The 26,198-nt window shown below is 41.3% G+C and overlaps 1 protein-coding gene across 2 annotated transcripts in view; it reads right to left on the reverse strand.

The window, feature by feature from the left end:
- Window positions 1-1,334: 1,334 nt before the first annotated feature.
- TNFSF13 (TNF superfamily member 13) overlaps window positions 1,335-26,198 on the reverse strand; it is a 97,615-nt gene continuing 72,751 nt past the window's right edge. For both annotated transcript variants that reach the window (XM_069218705.1, XM_069218704.1), the window contains exons 4-6: window positions 17,489-17,607; window positions 14,076-14,223; window positions 1,335-9,167 (exon numbers count right to left, since the gene is read on the reverse strand). In XM_069218705.1, the coding sequence (XP_069074806.1) occupies window positions 9,058-9,167; window positions 14,076-14,223; window positions 17,489-17,607 (377 nt within the window). In that variant the 3' untranslated portion in view covers window positions 1,335-9,057. The remainder of the gene's footprint in view (window positions 9,168-14,075; window positions 14,224-17,488; window positions 17,608-26,198) is intronic.

The raw sequence follows: 26,198 nt of genomic DNA on the forward strand, positions 1-26,198 counted from the left end.
TGTAGGATGAACAAATCATTTACCCCAACCACCTTTAGGGTGAAACCATTGTTTACAACAACCATCTGTAGGGTGAAGCCATAATTTACAATCACCATCTGTAGGGTGTAACCATTGTTTACAACAACCACCTGTAGGGAGAAACCATTGTTTACAACAACCACCTGTAGGGTGAAATCATTGTTTACAACAACCATCTTTAGGGTGAAATCATTGTTTACAACCACCACCTGTATGGTGAAACCATTGTTTACAACAACCACCTGTAGGGTGAAACCATCATTTACAACAACCATCTTCAGGGTGAAACCATCATTCACAACAACCACCTATAGGATGAAACCATCATTTACAACAACCATCCCCACCTGTAGGGTGAAACCATCATTTACAACGACCACTTGCAGCGCCTTGGGACCCTCACGGGTGAGTAGCCGTGCTTTACAAATACGGATTGATTGATTGAGTGTGAAACCATCGTTTACAACAACCACCTGTCGGTTGAAACCATCATTTACAACAACCACATGTAGGGTGAAACCATTGTTAACAACAACCACCTGTAGGGTGAAACCTTCATTTGTAACAACCATCCCAACCTGTTGCGTGAAACCATCCTTTACAACAACATAATCAAAACCATAATTTATTTATATATATATATATATATATATCTATACACACACACACATACATACAGGAAAAACATCAAAATATACATATACCTATACACTACATATCCTAGTGCAAACAGACAGGCAACAGGGAGGTGGGTGGGACTGTGAGGAAATCCACAGGTAGCTATTGTATCCACCAGAAAAAGTGTTACCGAGGTAACTGATGGATACAAACTGCCTGTGGATTCCTCACCCTATGAATAGAGTCCCAAAGCAATACCGCACTCGGAGGTGGGTGCCTGTCTGATTACACCAAGAAATCCTGCAAAACAGATCGGGCAAAATGGCCGTCCCTCTGAACATCAGAGTCCAACCAGTAATGCTTCGCAAAGGTATGGAGGGATGCCCAAGTTGCTGCCTTGCAAATATCTGCCACCAGAACCCCCCTAGCCAGGGCCGAAGTAGCAGACTTAGCCCTGGTGGAATGGCCCCTGATACCCTCAGGGGGAATCTTTTTCGACAACGAGTAGCAGATCTTGATACAAGGGATAACCCACCTGGAGATTGTTCTTTTATGGACTGCTCTGCCCTTTCTCTATCCAACGTACCCCACGAAGAGCTGATCTTCCAGGCGAAAGTCCTTTGTCCTTTCAATATAAAAACTAAGCGCCCTTCTAGGGTCCAGCCAACATTTACAACAACCACCTGTAGGGTGATAACACTTTTAATAAGAACCCTGTACAGAGTATTTGGTTATCCTTGTCCCTGGAGAATCAATGTCAACAAATGCATGTATTTTATGCAGGTATTAACATTTTTAATATGCAGCAAACGCCAAGAGCCCTACTTTTAGTCCCAGAACACAAATATGACAGACATACCAGTTTCTTATGATCGCAAGTCAAACAAGAACCATACTGAACAATACGAGAAACAATAAAAATCGGTTTCTTATGTTAGCAGGTTGAAACATTGACAGTAGTAAAGTATACAAGTATCACAGTAGCAATCTGTTTAAAGGAGGTCCGAGCATGGATAGAGAGGTAAATCCTTCATGGTAGCCATCTGTTGAAAAGAGAACATAAAAAGAGGGGTTAAGCAGGGAGTGTGGATCGAAAGTGAGAGTGGTGTTGGGCATGCAAACAGACCAGAAAGGTGATTGCAAGGTATTTTTGGTCGATAGCCATATTTTTTTGTGGGATGGCAGAACAATGAGTCTTTCACCAACTCCATCCGCATCATTCCAATCTTATTTATTTTGGCAGGTGTTCCCTGTCAGGACATGTAGAAGACCAGCCTGTTCACTTAACGTCCTTGTGAAGGACCAACCACAAGAAAATAAAACCCCTGTGCATCTTCCAAGCACATCTGAAGCAGTCATGATGACTGAAAATGTGTATTTTTTGCTGTAAGGTTTATATTGCTACAGCTGTCTTAGAGATGTATTTTGTTGCCTGTTTTCAGCTAATGCAAGCCTGCATGCTCCCCAAAAAAACTTTCAGAAATGGGGCAAATAAAAAAAATTGAACTGTGCCTTGCCAGAGGCCCCAAAATCCTTTAGATGCCACTTACAGAGGGAGAGGTGGGCAGAGACGAGTGAGGTTGACAGGAAGAAGTAGGCAAAGGAGAGATAGAAAGTTGATTGTCCTGTGGGTGCCCTTGGAAGGTGGGGGACCTGGGCAGTTCCCCATTTTGCCTATGCCTTAAATTTTCTATGTATCTTGCTTATGGGTTGGTGGGCTATGTGAAGATGGACAGAGGGTTAGGATAGTGTTCTAAGCTAGTAAATGGAGCTAAAGTTCAATAGGGTGAGATAGCATGTGAAAACAGGGGTTTACTCAGACTAATATTTGTATTATTTACGGATGGCAATAGTTATGCCATGTTTTAAACATGGCATAATAGAAAAGTGCATTTACTCAAACGTGGACTTCATTGATTTTTTTTTTTTTAGAAACAAATGTACTTTTGTTTGAGAAACAAATTTATTTTTTAATTTAAATGAACTTTGAAAATAATTGTTCATTAACAACTAAAATTAATGAGCTCAGATCTGATGGTGACCATCATGTTGCAGTTGGATCTGTCCTCTGAGGTGCACTGCATCATTATCTTCATGTATCTGCAGTTTCCTCTTCATCATATAGCATGGGTGCACCCTGTCTTATTGTCAGATCATGGAGCCTACAACATATTGCCGCTTCAGACTCCTGACCAAACCACGCTCATGGCGTTGCAAGGCATAATGTGTGCTTTGATGCACCTGCGCTCCGATCGTGTTCTGGAATCGCACGTTGTCACTAACAGCCAGCTCCTCAATGGACATCCAGAAGTTAATGGAAAGTAAGGAAGCCTCTGTTTTAAATTAACAAGACGAAGTAGACAATACACATGGTGATTGTTTCAATGTTAGTCTCCTTGACCAACTGCATTTTAAAGTGAAATGTGGATGTTTAGATTGCTGAATATAATTCCTACAGCGCTATCTGGTGACTTGCATCACTTTGATGTTTTACAAAAGTGAATATTATTTAAGGATGGTACATCTCACCCCAGGAGAAGGGTGGCTAAAATAGGAGTGAAGGTTTTGGGTATGTATTCTCCGAGCAGCCATGAACTTTGATGATGCTGGATGCTGGATGCTGTATGGTACAGTCTCAGAATCATGGGTGAACCCTGATAAACGTGTGCATCAGCTAGTGATGGTGAGGTTAGGGTCCCTTTTCATTTAAATCAAAAGTGGGGAGTGAGAAGCGCACTGGGAAAAGTTCACTCATTTTCCTAGATTATACCAGTCATATCAAAGGAAGTGAACCTTCACCATTCTTGAGACCACAAGTCTCTAAAAAATGGTTTTGTGACCTTCAACAGCTGTTTTTTATTAGCAGTATACTTGTCATCTGCTGATGAACTAATAGCTGGTAGCCTCTTAATTGGGTCTTACCTCCACCAGAAGGGAGAATCTCTTGGTGTGTAGATATGGTGGGAACTGTAAAAATGTGCAGTGAAGTAAAATTACCTTCTATCCCAGAATAGTGGCTGTTTTATTAGAGTGAGAATAAGATGGGGTAAAATTAAAAGAAGTGGGATGTGATAGGGATGGCTTACATATCCTTAACATCTATAAAAGCGGTGCATCAGTGGATAACAACATCCTGCAGATAGAAACCAGCTGTTGAGGGTCCCAAAACATATTTTGTTTAGAGATTTTTGGTCTTTAGAATGGTGGAGGTTCAACTTGTAATTGCAAAGTATTTTTCTGCACCCATATGTACCGGATGTGGTATTCCCACATGTAATTCCATGCCCTGAAACAAGGTGGAAAATCACATGCAGATTTACTGAGTGTGTTTTCGCACCCTGTTACATATAGATAGCATGTAATTGAGAGGAACAAAATTATCACTGAAAATCATGCAGTAATTCGGCTTCACACAACGTGCAATCAGGACATACTGCAAAGGCCTAATGTTAGTAAAGGAACACAGTAAGTTTTACACCAGCCCACAATATGTGGGTAAGTAATACTGCAAGAATGTGATAAAAGAGAGATAGTAGCCAGGAAGGAACTCAACTTTGTTGCAAGCTGTTACCATGGCTAAATTACAAAAACATCCGTGAACTGTGTGAGGGAGATAGCAAAAATAGAAAAAAATCTTATGTTGTGAATGAATATGGTAAGAAATAAAATCAGCAAGAGAAAATAGATGATAAAGTATAGTTAGACCATTTGAGATGAGGTAAAATTGTTTTGAGTGTTGCTTAGGAGTTGGTGTTGATAGGAGGGGTTGGTGTCAGTATTGATTCAGGAGCAGAATTAAACTCACTATACATCACAATAATGAAGACACATTAGCCGGAAAAGTTGGAAAAAAAAAGTCATTAGAAGAGAACAGTTTATACTTAGATGGATACATTTTAGGCATCTTTGACATGAAAAGCTATTTGGATGACGACACGTATTTAAGGAAGGAAAGTGTCTTGGAAGAGTGTATCGAACAGAATGTGGACAATCAGTCCTGGATCAGAGGCATAAACATGTATTGAACATGATGTTGAAATATGGTTTAGTAGAGAAGGATTGGCGGTGTGGAGAGGTGTGAAATATATGGAAAGGAAAACTGAAAATAAATTCTAAGGAGGTGTGAACCAACCTAGAGGTTAAGTAAAGAAGATAAAATTAAAGGATGGGACACTGCCAGTTCTTTGAGACAGGTGGCTGTGAGAGAACAAGTTAAGAAGATGTTGAAAGGAATGGTGGAAGAGGAACAGGTAGAAGAGGGGTAGGGAACTTCCCCTAATTGTTTTGAGGTGGAAGGGGAACAACAAAACGAGATTCTGCATTGACTTATTACATGTAAATAAAAATATGTAAATCAAATTCTTCTGACAATTGGACTTAAAGTCTGCATACCACTAATTTAAATTACAGACCAATTAATGTACTTTTAGAGCATTTAACAATATTTAAGGAGTATCGACTTCAATTGGTTTGGCGCCTAGTTGATTCAGTGTTTCAGTAGTTGATGTAATACATATATAGGTGTCAGAAAAACATATTACTCTTTCAAGATGACATTTTTGTAGATAATGAAAAGGAGCATAATAGCGGGCTAATTTGAAGAATTTGACAGAGCCAGGTTTGATCTTGTTTAAGGAACAATGTAAATTAATGAGACAGAAACTGAGTAACTAGAACCTTCCACTTCATAAAAGATTACGAGTCTGAAAAAATTACCTACTAGTAGCAATGAAAGTAACTCATCCAGCAAACAACGACCAAATACCTCCTTAATGTAAAAAGTTGAAAACAATAAAAAATTTGTTGCACAGTTTAGTTTGTTAACTGAACCTCTGAGACTAATAATGAAGAAAGGAATCTCTTTGAGTGGGAAAAGAAACAAAAACAGACAGGTTGACTAGTCAAGATGAAGATAAATAAGTACAAATGTTTACTCTTGGTAAGGATATGACTGACATTAGATCCAAGTGAGTATGGGCAGGCCGTTGTATCTCTCAGAAAGGGCGAGAGGGAGAATAAGTAGTAGCTTTTTGGACAACAACTTTCACAGACTCTTAGAAAAGGGAATTATGGAATTGAAAGAAAAATATGACTTTGTGTATAGACATCCTCCTATCTGAGATCCTACTCATGGGAACTGGAATTTAAATTAAGACTAGAGCACAAGCCACTTTGAGAGCATTAGAAGCAGCTGGTGCAAGTAAACTATCCCAACATTTGGCAAGATTATTTATTTCAAGTATTTATGTCATGCAAGCAGACCGGAGAGTTTATGGGTGCTCTTCATTTAACCAATAAACCAGAAAAAGGGACATGTTGAGATTGGGAAGGGGAGATGAACTTAGAACATTTAATGACATTAGAATATACACAGGTCCAAGTGTTCAAGTCAGTTGATCCATTTTGATGTAACCAACCTTTAGATATGTTAGTTTTGGGATTGAAACAGTTGATAATATGTTGTGATCTGCCTTAAAATGGAGAACTTCTAACAATGGACAGTCTTTGCTTCTCAGGCCTCCGGATACTCCCGATGGTTACTTGTTCTGTTAAGGAAAGTGTTCACATGAGTCCTTATAGGCAAGGACGCAGAGCTTGAAAACTAGCCTACCTTGTACAGGAAGCTGGTATTGTTGAAGAATAGTGGCACTGATGTGGTCACATTAGGTAATAACTTCTTCAACCGATGTAGATAAGCATGTGCTGCTTTGCCAGTCTTGTTAAAGTGTGGGATAAATGTGAGTGCAGGACCAATGATGAATCCACAATATTTAACTGATTGTGCTGGAGCACCCAGAAAGCTGTTGACTAAGGGCAAGTTTGCAGGAATTTTAATATCATGTTGAATATGTTCCAAGACAGAACACTTATGAGAGGTGATAGCAGAGTTTCTGGTGGATAAGGGTGTAATGTTTGAAGGTGAATATTTGTTAGAACCCGACTCAGTGGCCTAACAAAACGTGGGGGATCCCGCCCTCCGCAGATATGCTGAAGGGGCCCCCACACTCACATCAGTATGGGCTGATGTGGGACACTTAAGTATGGATATGCCTGGGCCACCCACACGGTGGGGGATGCGAGGGCCTCTGTTTCGCCCCTGACCCCTTGAGGTGGATATTTCTTATCATGACACATGAAGAGAGTAAAAGAGATGTATTGTTGTCCAAGAAAAGGCAATTAAGTTGAAATGGAAAAGAAACATACAAACTGAGGAAAAACAGTTCCAGAACCGAACATGGTATTGGAGAAAAAGGGGAATAGAGTTCATTGATCTAATGTACGGAAATCAAAGGAACAAAAATTATGGCATTGTCTTGGCATACTTTTTTTCAAAATTGGTGGAATGTATGTTAAGTCAGGAAAAAAACATCAGTTCATCAATTAAGGTTTTGGAAGACAGAGTTTACCTTCAGAATTAGTAACAGATAATGGGATAGAGTTCACATCCAAGGAAATTAGGACAGTCTTGCAATCAAAGCATCAGGCAAACATAAACAATGAATACATTAATAAAACGAACAACACTGGAAACACTGAAAAATAAAATGGAAATGCATATGAACATAATTGTGCAATAAATACTACATTTTACATTTGATCCTATTTCCAATTTCATCGGACTTTGCATTTTCTGACATTGCTCCATTAATCTGATTACCCTATTGTCTGTTTAGTTATGCGTGGTCTTTGAAGGAGGGGCTACTGTGATTTTGCCCTCTTGCTTCGAGGAGGCGTAGAAGGTTCAGAGTGCGGTCTGAGTTCACTTGTCATTCTTGAGTTCTACTGTTCCCTTATTAGTAATACAGGTGTTTGTCTGGTCCTAATAAAAGCTGGTTTACTCTAGGAAGGGCTCCATGTGACCTCATATGAAGGAGCTCCTTGCTACACACTTCACCCCATTGTTGGTTTAAATGAAATGTTGACTGTCTCTAGATGCTGATGGAGCCTGTTCCTGTAGCCTTGGGATGCAACATTTGTCTTTCATAAGCATACCTTTGGCTAGTATTTCCCATACCTGCTACTTTAAATTTCGCAATATCACCTGATCCTTTCTGGGCACCTCTTACCCCACACCCTTTTCACCCTCTCTAATGTAGACTTACTCATGGGGAAAGACCCCAGTTCTCAAGAACTTTTTGACTTGAGTACATGGAATGTTGTTTTTTTTAAATCCTGAAGTTTTGAATCGGGTATCATTTAACAAATTTCAATTGAACTTTTATGTTGCAAACATTTTTGCAAATGTGGCCCAATGATGTTGAGAAGACAGACATAAACACATAAACTGTGATGTGGAGAATGCGGAGGGGCATCTTCAATGTGGGGCAGGTCTGCCTTGATATAAAAATAGTTATATAATTTAGAGTCATGGCCTAGTTCCCTGGGCTCTACTTTGAGATAAAATGTCTACAGAAGTGCTGTGTCCAGTTCTGCTCCAAGAAAACAAGATAAAGACCTCAGTGCGAGCAACATCTGTTGGCAGTGGAAACCCAAGTCTTTGCTGATACGGGAGAAGTGGGAACAGGAACAGAAGAGAAAAGACGAGAAAATAAGGAGGAGAGCGAGTGAAGGGAACAATACAGAGAACAGAAGGAATTCAGGAATGGTGAAAGGATTGTTGTTGCTCCAGGCAATATTGCATTTTGACACTACAGTCTCTCTCATACACCTCTGTAAATGCACATTTTCATGAATTTAAATGTAATTCAATACAGACTTAAGAGGGTGCCCTAAGTCTGCTGGGTTACCAACTGTAATGAAAAGTCGCCCTTCCGTGAATTATTGAGAAAATGGTAGAACTTCATCAGCAAAAGAAAGAAGTAGAGAGAGTGAAAAAAAATTGAGTGTGGCGGTTTAAGTAAAGCCAGTAATAATGATAACACCGATTGGAGAAGATCCGCTTCATTGTAAAACTTCCCATTCTGTTCCCAGGCCCGACCTACGACCAAGACCACCAGGACATATGGCATGTGGAAACCTTTCACCATATCACCTAGAGATCAGCCAGAGCAAGCATGGGCACTGGACCACTTCTTATTTCTTGAACTCCTCATATGTCCTGTCCTGGAACTCAGGAGCTTACAGCATAAAAAAAAACACTTTAAAAGTACTTCTTCAATCTGCAGAGGCGTATGGGATATACTCTCTGTTGGCTCTTGCACTCGCTGGTGAAAGTCCCAAGAGCTAGGCAGAATGTCCAAGAGAAGTTTCATTGGAATGCCACGTGGTCAAAGGTTCTTTGGTGGCTACCTGGCCTGTTGTCTGCCATAGTTATTGAGCGTTTCCAAGTGCATCTGTTAGACACTGCACCCCCTGGCCTTTGGTAGTTCAGCAGGAGAATCCTTCTTCACCAAGGTGGCATATCATTGTACTTCCCGGACACAGGTTAACACCAGATCCCTTCACTCAACTGCTCGGTTACAGTTTCACCAGTCCCAAAAATGTGCAATCACCCCTCATATCGACAGAGGCATTCGTCCGCGGAATGAGCAGCTGGATGACGTCACCTTTGTGAAGCTTGAACACACCTGCAAATAAAAATACAAAAAGAAGATATTAAGGGCAAGTAAGAAAATTGAAGTGGAGGGGACGAATGGGTATCAGTCATTACCTTTTACTGTTGATATTGCTAAGAGGTTTGACCTCTACTTGGAATCCCCAGGAACTCTACTCACCAAGAGCAGAGTCAAGTTCCATCAGTACACTCGCAACACACAACTCTACCAGAAAATCTCTGCTGCTTTCAACATTCAGAGCCTCAAATGCTGCCTTGACATCATCCAGAACTGGATGGCCAGCACCTATCTGAAGCTTAGTCCAACAAGACCAGATTTCTTCTGTTTAGTGACAACAACAAACAGTCATAAATTGAAGCCTGGCTCTCTAAAAAGAGCTTTAATGGATTCACCCCTCATCTGACAGCCAACTATGTTCCCCAGCAAACCTGCATCATCTTTACGATCAGCAGCATCATATACTAAGCCTGCAGAATGACACATAGGCGAGAAATTAACCACATCAAGTAAGTGACATATAGGAAACCAGGACATCACTAGATTGGAAATCAGAAATTATAACAAGCAAAAGCCCAGAAAGCAGACCTTTTCCATCTGCAGCCCCAGGACTTGGAATTCACAAATGGCATGGCACTTTAAGTTGCACATGCTATTTCAAGTTTCGCATGCTAGTAGCAAATAAGTACTTAAATCTACAATGGTGTCTTTTATGTGCGCCCTGCTAAAAATGCTACAGCAGTCAGTGACCCGAGAAACAATTTTGTGTATGGAAAAGTGAAAGAGAGAGAAAGTATCTCTCTCTCTCTCTCTCTCTCTCTCTCTTTAGATATATATCCAGATAAACCTGACTCAGTAGCTGTCACATAAAACACTGGAAGCCTTTTTGTATGCAATCAGTCTTTGTTTATTTTAGTTTGTTTGTCTACACTGCAGTCAAAGCAACATGTTTCGGTCTTACAAAGACCTTCCTTAAAACAAAAGTGCATTATTTATTTTTCTGATATAAATATGTGTAGAAATTAACAACACTCTCAACATGATTCATAAAAAAATAGAAAAAACACTCTACATATCTCAAAGTGATGTAGACATGGAAGAAATATGAATTAGATTATAGCCAGAAATGTGCATGTCACATAATAATCTCATTCCTTCAAGTGCACAATAAATGTCATAATTTATTTTGACATTATACAAATATCATTATTTCTGAAATGTCTTATTACCAGTGTTGATTGATATTATCACTCTCTCCTGTAATCTCCAATTATGTACATATTTCATCGCTCGGTTCTCAATGTAAATTCTATAACTTTTAAAGTTATTCAGCCCAGTTGGCCTTGTTTCTGTTAGTTCTTAGTCTAAATGTCCATCAACCAAGTCTTTATTGCCTATTGTAGTCCACTTCATTCTGCAGCAGCAAAGGAGGGAAACACCCAGCAAAAAGAAATGAATTAATATGACAAATGATGTAAATGAAAGACAAGAAAATGTTAGGCAATTTGATGCTGGTGTTCTTTGTGATGGCTACAGAGGTTGTACACAAAATGGTATACACTTATGCAGCTCCTCAGAAAACAGAGGTTGGGAAAGCTTATTAAGAAACATTTGTGGGGAAGCTGACTGGTAACGGAAAACAAAAACTGGTTATATGATCTTGTTATTACAAAATGTTTCAGTCCAATCATTTTCAGTACTTTACAATCAAGTCTTTTGATCCAAAATGTTCCTGTTGTGATAGCCACTGTTGTTGTCCCTGAGCCCCTGCCTGGTATGTGTCATTTGAGTATTTAAAAGTGCAACTGACAGGTTTTGCACCTGTATTTCCTAAAATGTCTAGCGACTCTCTGTATGTATGTATGTACATGGTATTCTAAAGCGCAAACTTAGCCAAAAGGTAGTGGAACTCTGCACATGGTCAAAGACAAGGATAAAGCCAACAAGGAGGAGGAGAGGAAGTTGAGTTGTCGATAATTAAAGCAATATGATGCAGTGTTCCTAAATTAGAGCTTTGTTGAGATGGTCCTGTTGGATACAGGGATGTTGTTCTAGATCTAAGGTGCGTAGATGTAAAAGGTCTGATGTCTTGCTTTTATTTTGTTTATGCTTCTTAGTTTGCAGTCTGTTGATGTTCGGGCTGCAAGTGTGCAAATATCAACCAGAGATGGTGAGCTTGGAAGACAAGCAAGGGTGCTGGTCATCATCTTCTTTGAAGATGGTATTGGCCAGCAAGGGGAGCCAATGAAGTTCCATTAGGGTGGCACTGATGTAATTATATTTCTTCAGGCTCTGGATGAGGGTTGCTGCAGCATGTAAAATATTCCTAAGAGGTGCCAGTGTGGAATATGGGAAGCCATGGAGTAGGTATTTTCAGCAACCAGAAACAAGAGTGTGAGGGCTCGAATAGCAGTTCTGAAGTTGCTTTCTGGAAGAAATGGTTTGATTTTCCTTAAGAGATAGCTTCTCCCAGGCCGTCCTTATTTTTTGGCAATGTGTTCCTTGAAGATGAAGTTAGTGTCCAGGGTGTATTTAAGTGACATCGCATTCCTCAAAAGTTGTGTTCGAACCCATCAAGGTTCATGCCATTGACGCAGGTTTGTACTGTTTCTTGTTTCTTCTTATTGGTAAAGAAGAGGAATTCTGTCTTGGTTTGGATGAGCTTTAGTTAGGCACTGGATATTCATCTGTATGATTTGCAAGCAGCGTTTGTGGCATTGGATGTCTGAAGCAGAGACTTTAGGTTTGTGTATCATCTGTAAATTGGTGAATTTTGAAGCTGCAATCTTTGAGGAAAGCACCAAGCTGCTTTGTGTATAAATTGAAGATGACTGGAGATGGTATGGAGCCCCAGGGGACTCCACAAATGATAGAGATCTTTTGTGACCTGAGGGCATCTGTGTAAACAAACTAGTGTCAATTAAAACATAGGAGAACCACTGAAAGACATAGCCGGTGAAGACTCCAGGATGTGTATTTAGGTGGGATGATCAGCTGTGTCAAAGGCAACTGTGAGGTCCAGCAATATCAGACATGGATCATCTTCATCTGTGGTTAAGAAGGCATCGTCTTCAAAGTGTAAGGTTGTGGTCTCCGTGATGTGGTATGATCTGAAGCCAGGCTGGTAGTCATGCAGAAGCTGATTAGTACTAACGTGATCTTGTAATTGAGCATAGACTGCATTTTCAATGCTCTTTCTGATGAATAGTAGGTGATTGATTGGCCGGTATTTGACATGGTCATCAGGGTCTAGTGCAGGCTTCTTTGTGAGTGGGAAGATATGGTCTGTCTTGAGAACTTCTGGGAAGATGCCTTTAGTGATGGAGGCATTAACAATGGTAAGTGGGGTTAAGAGAGTATCCCAAGAAGGAGTGTTAATGAAGAACAGTGATAAGACATTAGCTTCATAAGAAGTAGCTTTGAGGAAGTTGAGTATGTCCGCAAGATCAAGGAACGGTAGGGCTTTGAAGGCTAACAATTGTGGTATTGTATGGGAAGGAGTGGGTGTAAGGACTGAAGAAGCCTTGGTGTCGATGTGCTGATGGATCTTCTCTATTTTGTCACTGAAGCAGCAGTTGAGGCCATTGCACTTTTCGATGAAGGGAGGAATGGGTGGGACCGGCAGGGAATTGCTGCAGTGCTTGTCTGTCTTGAACAGCATTCTGTTGGTGGCTTCATTAATGGTTTTGGTACAGTACTTTGCTTTGGCTGATGTGATGAGTACTCTGTGTGTTGAGGGGAGGTCCTGAGGTGAATGGTTTTTCTTCTATTTTCTCTCCTGTGTGCAGATAGATCGTTTATTGTCAACATTGTATTCAGAGGCTTTGACTTACACTTGCGTGTGTAAATGGGGCATGGCTTTTCACATAGCTCTCTAGAAAGTTGTTGAAGTTGCTTAGAAGGATGTTGGCATTGGATATGGAGTTGATAGGGTAAGATATAAGTTCAAGCATTAGGTTCTCTATCAAGAGTTTTCTGAGCAATATCTAATGTTGCCTTTATGTTTGTAAAGTTTTGTTTTACCTCATGTTCAGTTTTTTCCCCACATATCTCTTTCTGAAGGGACGTTTTTATAGATATCTGAGATACAAAGTGTCGGACGTATAAACCGCTTTCACTGCATAGCTGTAACCTGACAGAAGTTGTACAACTTTGTTGCCAGCGATGACTGCATCCCACCGGCTACAGCCTCCTTTGTTTTCATTGTTCGTTTTTTTTACAAACTTGTCTTTTTCTGAAGCTTTTCTTTTAAATTCCTACTGAGTTTGCACGCAAAGAGTGGTTTGTTTGAAAAAAATTCATGAAATCTGCTTAATTCTGAAGTAACTGACAGTATTTCAGGTCAATTTTTTCATCTCACATGTTCTGGTACAACATTCCTGTCAACATCAAAAACTCTCCAACCCTCCTACAATTCAGAAGAGATATTAAGACTGACCTCCTGGAAGGCTACATTTCTGTGCAACAGGTCTTGCCATTTGACAATATTTTCCTTCTTGTAAATTATTGTGAATTGTTTTCAGGGCTCCAATCCTTGTTCATCACTCTGTTGCACTCTGCCTAGGTTCTTCCTATATTAACACCATACAAACATATATAGTAGGGCAAAAATTACCTCAATATTCAGAATGCTACCTGTCTGGCAAAGCAATTTAACACCTTGTCTCGGCAATGAAGTGCTAAGGAAGTACAAATACATTCAATACAGTCTGTAGAAGCTTGACACTGCACTAGCAATTTTGAACTTAATTGATAATAAGTTACGGTCTTAGTAGGTGTGCTTGCCTTAATGTACAGATACAAGAATTTGACTTACGCAGCCACTGACTGAACTCGCGATACAGATCCATAAGCCGCTGGAAAACCTAGAGTTTTCCTATTCAGTGGGTCAACCTGACATGGGTCGCTGCTCTTAGGACTTACCTCCACTGTAGCAGCTATTGTAGGCTAAATCCTTATTCCCAGGCATACTCTGAATACAACGAAAGAGCTCCTCCGCCTTGTCGGCATCTCCATCCGGCCACCGTGTGACTATGTGACCCATGACAAAGGTGATGTCATTGTACACAACCTGAAAAGGACCAATCAACAAGTATCAGCTAGAGTGAGTGGGTGCCATGCTCTGGCTAAGAGGAACTTGAGACGTTTGCATGCATCTATCACAGCCATCAATAGGCTTTTTGAGCTGATGGTAGTAAGGGATGGAAAGTGACAGGGAATTGTTTAGTGCCCCAGAAAGGCTAGAGGGCAGTTGACAGTGTATTTTAAAAGTAAGGATTTTCTTTTTTAATTTTTTTCTGTCTTAAATTTGTTTTTCACTATTGCAAGGCCCACCTCTCCCATAGACTAACACTAGAGTTGCCTTATTAAATTTAATAAGCTATAACCTCCAAATGAGAGCAGGTATTCGGGTCATCTTTGGTGTCTTTGGAATTGTAATGGAAAATCCTAACTTATGGTGAAGTCAGTTTTGAAACTACAATTTTGAAAATGACACTTTTAGAAAGTTTAAATGTTCCTGCCTTAGCCATTTAGTGCCTGTAGCCTGTCTCTGGTAACATGACTGGGTGTAGCTGACAGTGGGGCTCTGTTTATTCCTCCTAGACAGCCACTCACAATAGAGAGCTTAGGTGTGCTGGATGGGTCATCACTGGCTGGGTGGGAGGGGAGAGCTGGACCCTGCCCTACTTACACTTAAGTAGGCTGTGTCCTGATGCTTGAATAGGCTGTGTCCTGTCTTCGCACAAAGGAGTGCACCCCCTGTAGTGAGTCTGGGGCCAGGGCAGGGAAAGCAGGAAGCCTGGGTAATTCAAAGGGAAACCTCTGGAACCTTTTCCCCTGCTTCAAAGGCACAACTGGGTATAAATACTGGACCTCAGATACCAACTCTTCAGTACACCTCTGGACCTGTGGATACTCTGCCAGGAAGAAGGACTGCTGTGCTGCTGAAGGACTGCCACTCTGCTGGACTGCTGCCTTGCTGTGCAGACCTGCTGCCCTTTTTCCTGGGTGAGAAGGACTGGACCTGCATCGTTTGAACACAGAACCCAAGAGTGACTCCAAGGGCTAGTTGGCTGGCCTCCTGACTTGAGCCTCAGGGACAGAAGGCTCCAACAACTTTGACCCTGCATGTGGTCTCTGCCAGCCATGATTCTACCCTGCCAAGTGGTGCCACCCCAGTCCTGGAGCCTTGGAAGTGGGCCTAAGGTGCTCTGCCAGCCTCTGTGGATCCAGCAGAACTGATGCATTTCCTCTGCTGAGCAGCGCACCACTGCTAATATCTGGATCACAACTGTTGCATTGCAGCCTGTCGCCACATCGGAATCGAAAGTTGAATATCTCCTGTTCTACTAATTGGATTTTTCATGTTCTAATCTTGCTTTATTATTAAGAATTCCTCTATTGTTCTAAACTGGTTTGGGGTCCTTTTGTGGTGTGTTTTCAATGTTTTACTGTTTGAAGTGTTGCACAAACACTTTACACATTGCCTCTGAGTTAAGCCTGACTGCTCTGTGCCAAGCTACCCGAGGGTGAGCACAGTTTAATTCTGGGTTTGCTTGTTACTTCACTCTGAGAATATCTGTGGTTATTGCTTGAGAAGGGTTACACCCCCTGAACCAGCAACTCAATTTCTTACAGTAACTTTGAGAAAGTCTCCAAAGGATGGGCCGCGGTTGGGTTTGAGAATTCTTTACAGAGCAGAACTTATGGCTTAGGACTTTGGCAGTAGACCGCCGAGTGAATTGTGTGACTCAGCTCAGGAAGGGCAATGTGAGAGGGTTCGGGAGCTTCATTAATGTAAAAGAGTGAGGCTTTCCCATTTATAGTTATTGTAAAGTGAAGTCTTGGGAAAATAAGCTTTTGTTTCCTGTGATATCTGTAGCCAGCTTGGCTCTAGCCTAGTGGAAAGGGAGCTAGTCCCAGAATCAGTTTGGTGTAGTTAAGGAGGAGAGGGCTACTCATTTCCCTTGTCTCGCACAACACCAACCTCCAAGGGCAGAAAGTTCTACCATTAGGAATTTCTTCAGAATAGTGAACCGTGGGATAGTCTGCAGTAAGGCAAATGAGATATGATGAAAAAGTTGGAAGGGTTGCCCCTGGGAACTTGTCATTGGGTAGGTAGTATTCAAGTGTCACTGCCCACCCACTGGCTAGGGAATCCTACAAAAGTGGCACCTGACCCACAGCTCATCAGAACACATCTGGACCTGCAGAAGAACAGAAAAGGACTGGACTTACTGTCTGTGATCTGTGTCGAGATCTGAAGATATGGACCTGCTACCACTTGCACTCAGGACTGAGAAGCAGCTCCAAAAGTCAGATGGCTGGCCTTCTGTGTGGCTAGAAGGATACAACAAGCTGCAAGTGACCAGTTGGCCAGTAACAACTGACCCTGGAGTGGACGTTGATGGTGGCTTCTGCTGGAGTGAGTCCTAGCCCCTAAGTGCTGTCCCTGAGGTCCTGGGAACGCTAAAAGTGAACAAGAGGAATTGCGCCAGAAAATCTGAAAAGTTGGGACTTAGACATTTTTTGGACTTTGAAGTCCCCTGGAGCATCAGGAGGACCTTACAGGAAAAGTGTCTTGTTTTGCATGGACTTCATTGGATAGAGCTTCAGGCTTGCTCCTGTGAAGGATTTTCCGCTTCATGAAAGAGACGAAGGGTCCGATTTAGAGTTTGGTGGAGAAAGTACTCTCTGTTCAAAATCTTGGTTCACCCTTCTAATTTTGAGTCGGACAAACCACCAGGTTTATGCCAACAGGGTGAAATTTACTGTACTGCTTTAAACTTCCCCATAGAGAAATTTTGCCTCAGTCCCTGTCATCTGCGAACAATGAATTCTAATTGGTGCTTTACTTTTTCTTGGGGCTTTTTACCTTAATTCTTCAAAAATTCACAACTAGGATTCTTGTTGTTTTGGTGTCATTTTAGTCATTAAAATTGGTCTCTAGTTTGGGAAATTTGTTGGGGGATTTTAATCTTGTTATGTTATGGGTTTTTAACAGTTTTTTACTGCAGTACATGTTACACATTTTCCTAAGTGAAACCTGTCTGCTCTGTGATGTAGCTAATAGGTGATTGCGTCCATGTTTAAGTTACTGAAACTGTATTTTAACCTGAGTTCATTTACGGAATAGCAGACTTTTTACAAGTCAGTCAGTGGGTGAAGAGGCTGAGTTGTTTTTATGGCTCCATGTACTGGAAGAAGGGGCCCTGGAAGGCAGAAGTGATGTGCACTGACAGATCTGCCTGTAGTCCCCCCCTAAGAGAAGGAATGCCAGACAAGGATTGGGGTACACTGGCAGAGCTTGTGGAGCAAAGCAAGTTAGGACTTACCTGGCTGTAGACAAGATAGAGGCTACCTTCCTCCACAGTGATGGCTTTGCCTCCGACTTCTAATGCGCTGCCTTGAGAAAAGAAGGGCTTCCACTCCAGTTCTGTCAGGTCTTTCTCATCTAGGCAGAAATTACCCCATTAGGAAATATATCACACATTTGTACTCCGTGCTGTTTATCTATCAAGGGGCGTAGTGGAAGAAAAGGGTGCTTGGAACATTTAGTTCACACAGGGGTTAATAACACCAGCCTGCAGATTCTCCACTGATTGGGATATACCACAGATGATTCACAAAAGGGCAGCATCTGCAAAGGATGGTTGCACGTTTTTGTCTAAATTTTGGAAATTTGTGTTGCTATGTAGTGTAAGCTGGTGTACCAGTAGAACTGACCAGCTGAGCAGTTCAACATTATCAGTTTCAGGGTGATGGATGGATGGTGTGTGCAGAAAGTCAAGCAAAAGGTTCCTCCCCCACTTATCTGAATTTACAGGAGTCATTTATTGACAACATGTTTCTTACCACTGATGGTGGGACGGTTGATGGATTCAGGGAATGTGTATTCTTGTACAAACATCTCCCAGTAAATTTCAGCAGGTCTGACCTTTTCACAACTTACCTTTGGAAATGAGAGGGTGTGTTTTCCTTTCCACGCCTAAGTGTGTGGGTTCCTGAATAAAGACACTTTAAGTCAATTTCTGCTCAGACTTTCAGTACTTTGACTATGTTGACTGGAGCATGGACGCGCCGGTAGTACGGCAAAGGCGTTCCAAAGGCAAGCCTGTCTGTTCCTGACCTGCACCCACGAGGAGAAACAATGGTTCCCCCCCCACCCACTATAACCCTGCTGCGCTGCTTTATGCTGTCAACCCCTGAATGCTGCTTGCTGCATTGCTGCAACACCACAACACAACACAGCACGGAAGGAGCATTTACATGTGCCTCCTGCAAGTTTTCATGCTTTTATGCACTCTCCCACACCCTTCACCAACAATTTCTGCTCAAGTAGCACCCAGCACCCCACTCGCTCTCACTCACACAAACCAGTCACCAGCACACGCTCATACAGACCAAACACCACCAACACAACATGCCACACTCTCATGCATGCTCTTCAACACCTGATCTTTTACCAGACGCGCCACGGCAATATGGGACCTAATGCATGACCATTCGCCGGAACAGCCCTTCCTCGTTGGAACATGGTTAAACCCAACCTCTGCACCGGACATAGCTACAATCATCCCCACTGGCTACAAGATTTCCAGGCAAGGCTGTGTCAGCACAAGCCTCGAGTTGGAGTGGCCATCATATTCAAAGATACCATTAGTTGCACCACCTACATGGACACCCGACCACCTAGATGGAACACCTCATGTTCAAGATACGCATCACAGCCAACTTCTCCCAATGCAGAACCCTGTTATACAGCACATCAGGAACCTGCATCAGGTTTACCTGTAACATCAAGGACTTTCTTCCACCCCTCATTATCAATGACATCACCTTCATCCTCCTCGGAGACCTTAACTTCTACCAAGAAGACCACAACATTGACCCAATCTCTATGGCCCTCCCAGAAAACCTAGGAAACCTTGGTCTCACCTAGTACTTAACAGAACCGACCTGCCAGACACCTGTTGGACCAGGTTCAATACTCTATCGGTAACATCACAGCAATGTCACGGACTCCAATCCAGCAATATTGACGCCGGCACTAACTTCAACAAAGAAATCTTTGTCATCGTCAAAGATTGGACAGTGGCTCCTGCCACCTCCAGCAACATCACCCTCTCACAAGACCTGTGCAACAAGCTCTTGGAATTCTTCTATAACAAAATCAACTCCATATGTAGGGATTACGAACCATAATCGGACCCCGTCACTGTTGCAACTCAACTTCCCGTCATGGCTGAAGTACGTACCTTGAACTTGTGCTCCACCGTCACAACCCCTAAAATCACTGCTCCCATGATGACCATCCACTTGAGGCTTCCATCTGACCTCTGCTCCCACCATGCCTTCACAAAAGGACTCCTACTGATCAGTGAAGCACTAACCTCAATGTTTTCATCCACTCAGCCGCATTCCTGGACACCTGTAAACATGCTATTGCCATACTCCTGCTCAAGAAACCATTTGCTCACCCAGCCACACTTTCCAGCTAGAGACCCATCTCCCTCCTGCAATACCCACCAAAGGTTTTAGGGGAACTAATAACTGACACCTCACTAAGCACCTCAGCAACCACCAGTTTCTCAACACCATGCAGACTAGAGTTAGGCCCAACCACAGCACAGACATAGCATTCATCACTGCAACACAAGGAGACCAGCAGCCCTCATTTGGCTGGACCTCTCTGCAACATTTGAGATGGTCTCACACCTTATCCTTATCAGGCACCTGCACAAGATTGGCATCCAAGGACCCACTTTCCACGAGATCTGCTCCTTCAGATAGAATACAAGTTGTCAATCTGGTACCTTGCTTCTCAGAAGCCTGGAAACTCATTAGCGGAGTGACTCACGGTTCATTGCTTTTCTCCACCCTCTTCAATGCATACATGATCCCTCTGGTTAATGTCATCTGTGCACACAATCTCAACATCCTCTCCTACGCCAATGAGACACAACTCATACTCTCCCTCTTGGACAAGACCTCCATCACAAGAAACAGGTTTAACCATCTCCAAGACCAAAGTTGCTAGCTGGATGAAAGCCAAGTGTCTCAAGCTGAACACCGACAAGACATAAATAGAGATCTTTGGCAAGAACACCTCACCATGTGACTTCACCTGGTGGCCAACTAAACTCAGACCCACATCCAGACCCAGCACACACGCTAGGAACCTCAGAAAATTCTGCACAAGTCACCATCATTGCTGTATCCTGCTTCCACACCCTGAAGATGCTGAGAGATTTTCTGTTGGCTCCCAAGCAACACTAGAAAAATTATCACTCACATCCTAGTCATAAGCAAGTTGGACTACAGAAACGCCCTGTATGCTGTGGTTACCAAACAGCTCACTAAAAGACTACAAACCATCCAGAACTTGGCAGGTAGACTCTTCCTCAGCCTTCCAGATGGAATTCACATCACACCACACCTCAGGAAGCTCCCCTGGCTCACAATACCGAAACATAGTTATTTGAATCTCCTCACACACATGTTTACGGCACTATACAACTTAGGCCCCAGATGCATCTCCTTCTGCCAACCAGCCACCTCTGCTCCATAGGACTCCTACTCGCGCACATCCCATGCATCCACAGAATCAGATTAGGAGGACAGGTGTTCTCTTGAATTGTGCCGAAACCATGGAATAGCCTCCTACCCCACTTTAGAAGCTTCTCCTCGTTTCTTAAATTCTGCTTTAAGCTGAAAATCTGCCAATTAAATTAACCAACCTACCTTAGGGAGGGCTAGGCACACCCACCTGCTGAGCATCGAAATGCCATTGCGGGTGACAGTCTGCTTTACAAATACACATAATTCTAAAGTTCACTTTTGTGTTGATATGTGGGTATGTCGAAGCTAAATTGTGTAAATGCTGTCGGGTTTATGCACAACATAGTTCTCAAAGAAGAGGCTAAGCTTGTTAAACACAAACTCAGAAGTGTACCTTTGAGTGTAAGATCAGGGTTGTCAAACACATTGCAGTTGTGTTTTTCTGGAGTGATTTAACCTGCTGCTGTTTCTGAATGGATTTCCCCTGATGGTTGTGTTAAAAAAAAAAAATTGCAGTTTTGAGGTTATGTCTCGACTTAAAATGTGTCAATATACAAATTGTGGTAAAGTGTCGCCCTGTTCCACACTTACACAAGCTGCTAGCAAATTTGGGGAGTGGCACAATTTTTACCACTTTGGATCTACTACTAGGTTACTGTTTGGGTTTGTCTCTGCCACCTCGGTATTTCAAAAGCCCACGCACTCTTTGGGAATATTGAGGGCTGTATACAGGTGTATGCTGATTCAGAACAAACTCTGATTTAAGACACATTTTTTGGAATTTTACAAGACACTGCCATAACTCCAGTTAGAAAAATTTAATTTTTCCCATTGAAGTGGAATACAAGATCTCAGAAAACGTTTTTTCCAAGGGACAATTTACTTAAAGCTATTAAAGAGATGGCCAAGCCAACTGAAGAGTTTAGGTTTATCTGGATTTGTGCACGTTTTAGTCACAATTTGTTGATTACTTTTCCATGTGGGCAGCTTTGTCAAAATAAAAAAGGTGGCAACATTTCTTTGGTTAACAGAACAGGATGATGCATTTCAAAAGATTAAGGAAGCTGTTTTAGAATCTTCTCCTTTAAGTGTTTATTCCCATTTGTTTAAGTGCATCATTATAGTGGATTCTAGTGCAGCTGGGGTAGGAGCAGTTTTCACTCATCAAGTCAGACACATATCACCGTTGCATTTGCCTTAAGTGCTTTGTCACAGGCCACAGGCTGAGTAAAGGAACTCTACCGCCGAGAGGGGAACTCAGATGTGTCTCTGGAGTGTTGAAACCATTAAATCACATATATGGGTCTAGACAGTTTATATCAGGACAGACCATTGAAGTTAGTTCCTTTGTAAGTAAATAACGGTGACCGAAGGCTGTTCACCAAGATTCTACTTGTTCTTGATTGCTAACCAAGTGAAAATATCGGGCTCTAAATTACAAGAAATGTGGAAGAAGAGGGAGCCAATTTTTCCCAAAGAGGATTTGCTTATGAAAGAAAATTGTTTTATTCCATCCCAGAGAATTCCAGTCCCAAATCATAACCTTGGCACTTTATACTCACAACTGGGAAAAGTGTTACAGAAAAAGTGAGCACGAAATACTGGTGGTCCTTCTTGGATGAAAAAATCTTCCTATATGTGTGTAAGTGTAAACATTGTGTCAGTTCCGGTAAAACATTTTCAAAATTGCTTCCAGCACAAGTAGGAGTTTCCTTTTTGCACAAGTAGGAAAGAGCTGGTTAGATATTTTTTGTGTCTTTCTGAGGGTTGGTCTTGAGGTACAGTCTATGCCATTATTATAAGTGACTGATTTTCTACGTTGGTTGAACTAAAATTGTTGAACAATCCCAATTCTGATTCTATCATTGAGTTTTTAGAAGAGTATTTTCATCGGGAGGTTATACCTGCCTCCATTATATCTGATTTTAGAGGTCAATTTACCTCTCAGAAGCTGAATGCATTTGTTCCTCATTTTGGTATTGTTCACAAACACATTGCACTACATGCTTAATAGGGTTAGTGGAGGATGTTCAACTTGACTCTAAGTGTGTACTCAATGTTCAAAGGTATATCTCTAATCTTGTTTGGCCATATCATTGCAACCCTCACACAATGTCACAGGTTTTACATCATTTGTATTACTCAAAGGGAGGAATCCCCATACAAAATTGAATCGAGAATGACTCAATGGGTCTTTAAAAACCTCTTCTTCAGAGAATATGACCGAGATGGTGAGAGTTGAAACAACACAATTTAAAATCAAAATGTCTTCTGAAGAAGAGTTACAAATTGCAAGTATGATCTTTTTTTTTAAAGTCCGAAACCCAGTATGGTAAAGAAACGGGACTTCAAGTATTCAAAAATCTTTAAAGTAGTGTATGTGCAGAAAATCTTAAGTGCTCTTGAATAATGGTTCTTATGGGAGTTTGTCTAGACTTGCCAAATTTAGGGGAGAAGGATACAAATAATCATAATTATGCAGCTTCTGTTTTTTCAAGTTGCTATTCATATTGTTGAAAGAATGTAACTGATGTATTAGAAGTGGTAATGTGTATCAGAGTGAATTCTCTGAACTTTCAAATCACCCTGATTTGACAGCAAGCACCATATATGATAAGTGTTGTCCTCTCCGTAATGTTGGTACAAAGTACAAAGACTCTGAGTGCATAGTTAACACTGTTTTCACACCTCCTGCATTCATTTTTTTGTTTGTTTTTTATTTTTATTTTGTGTGGGAGAAGGTGTATGGTAGCTGCAGTGTACATCAGTCCATGTAAATATGCCTTATTTGCTTAAGTTGTGGTCTTTATTTTGTAAAATTCTATGTTGCCTACCTACATTCCTCAGGGTTACTTTTGAAAGAGTACTGAGCTTTGTCGGTGTGCAGGCTACTGAATAATGATATTTTCAGTCACATTGTGAGAACTGTACTGTACTCACAGATAGAAATATCAGAAGGGAAATATTGTCAAGAGTGATTATGAATAAGGTGTCCTCACTACCACCCCGTAATGCCTCCTTCACAGCGGGTGATGTGGATCAGTGTCATCTTACCGCAAGTGAGTGTATTACACCAAACAATGTCTAGGCCAATGCTCTAGATATGGCTCAGACACTGAGAAAATCAGCATGTTGAAACCCAGTGAGATGTTGGCTGACATTTTGTAAAGTATCATGGGATATAGGATGTTAAAGTTCTGTGTCAGCTTCTGTTTCTGCAGGATCTTGCAAGATCTCGAGCTCCTGCAAAATCCCACTTGATTTCCAGCTGATATGAGATGTCATGCTCTAGTTTGAGGGCTGTGTCCATCTGTCAACCCCTTGTCCTCCAATAAACCACAGAAACAAACGTGCACACTGGACTAGGTGTCTTTACCAGGAAGGGGCTCTTGGGCTGGTATGGTGCCCACACCTGCAGTGCCAAGGTAGCGAGTGTGCATTTCTCACACCCTGGGAAATTATGGATTAGTCACAAAGCATATTGACATTAAAGATTGAGTCAAGAATATTTGGACATCTCTTGATTCAAGTCTCACACTTGAGAGAAATCTAGCATATGAGTGTTCTTTTAGTGCCAGGTGAGAAGGACAAGTGCAATAACGAGCAGGAAAGGTTGGAGAAGAAACAAGCCAACAATTGAACCCGAACGTACTAAAGGACTCTCAGAGATGCGGAGGCCCAAGTGATTGTGTGAACCCTGAGCTCTCTGCAAAACTCTGTTCAACCCTTCCCATGCGTTCTTCAAGCCGGAGATCCAGTCTTCAGAAAAGCAAGTTAGGAACACATCAGGTGTCTTCTGGGGTGGTCCAGAGGGAGTAGTCCCTATTTCCTATAGTCTGGCTTTTCTCCGTGTTTGGTACTCAACATATTCCCTAGCAGTTTATCCTACCAATGTATCTGTCCAGGTCCTTTTCCCACTGGAGCATTTGGGCTGATATTCTTGACTTTAATATTGTGACATACAACCACTAAAATGTGTCAAACCAATTTACTTGCAATGAGTGTTCCGTTTACAAAAATGTTAATATTGTTACTGTTTCTTTTTTTCTTTTACGTTGCCTTACTCTGTGATGATGTTAAACTGATTTTTTATAAATATGTTTCAAGTTATATTTTTGGATTAGCACTCTGGATAAAAGTGCTTTATAAATTTGAATAAACAAATAAAAAATCTGCTATGATCTGAAGTTGTGTACAAGAAGCCTTTGTTTTTGTCCTTTGAGCTAAGATACGCTACAGTGTTGTAATTGCCTAAAATGGACTGTATTCTGCTATAGAGGCCAATGAAGGACTGAGGGAAGAGGTCAAAGGTTTGAATCCTGGCAAGGTCAAGGCAGGCTCATACTTCCTGGTAGCAATTTATTGAGTAATTTTCAGGGCACAGATATGTAGTCATTCTACGGAATACAAGGGTTTGAAAAAGCCTGCCAGCCACTGTCTAAATAGGTTTATAATGGCTGTTGGAGGTCTACAAGGGACAACAATGTACTACGAGAGCCCTACACAGTTCATCAGGGTCTCCTATGGTGCACAGGAGCTTACAATATTTTATAATTACCTTACATGGCCTCTAGCGGTCTATGATGAACCATGAGAGTGTACAATGGTAGGCTTTCAATGGTCTGTGTTGGCTTGCAATGATCTGTGATGGTTTATAAGGATTATCAATGAGATTGCACAACGGTAGGTTTACTGTAATGTTTCTGCAATGATCTGTGATGGTCTATAAAGTTTTATGATACCTTCTTTTGGCCTTCAATAGTTTATATTGAAATACAGTGGCTGACAATGGACCTAAGTTCCCTATGATGGTCTACAATGGCTATAACATTCTACAATGGTTTACAATGACCTATAGTATTGTGCAATGGTGTATGATGATTATGATAGTTTATGAGGCCTACAAAAGTCTAGAATAATAAATAGTAAATTAAATCAGTCTATGAGGACCTACAAGGGCCTACAATGGTCTACAATAGTCTACTCGAACCTAAAATAGTCAATCATTATCTGTGATGGTTTATAATAATCTGTGATGACGTAGAATAGTCTCTGAAGATCTACAGTGAAATCAGATGATCTCTAATGATTTTTAATAATCTGCGAGGATCTACAAATGTCTACTATGATCCATGAGGACATACAATTGTCTGCGAAGATGTACAATGAAATACAATTGTTTAAAATGACCTATAATGAGCTATAATAAATTATTAATGCCTACAACATACCCAACAATGGCCTAAAATGAACTACAATGGCTTACAACTTTCCACCATTGTCTAAAATGGCCTATATTGGTTTGCATTGATATATGATAATGTACAAGTTCTATGAAGATCTAAACAAACTAGGATGGTTTACAATGATCTATGATCATCTATGATAGTCTAAGAGGGTATACAATGTTCTATAATGATCTACGATGATCTGTCATGTTTTACGATAGTCTAAAATGATCTACAATGGAATACAATAGTCTAA

Source organism: Pleurodeles waltl, chromosome 12, assembly GCF_031143425.1.
Source record: "Pleurodeles waltl isolate 20211129_DDA chromosome 12, aPleWal1.hap1.20221129, whole genome shotgun sequence".
NCBI classification, from domain to species: domain Eukaryota; kingdom Metazoa; phylum Chordata; class Amphibia; order Caudata; family Salamandridae; genus Pleurodeles; species Pleurodeles waltl.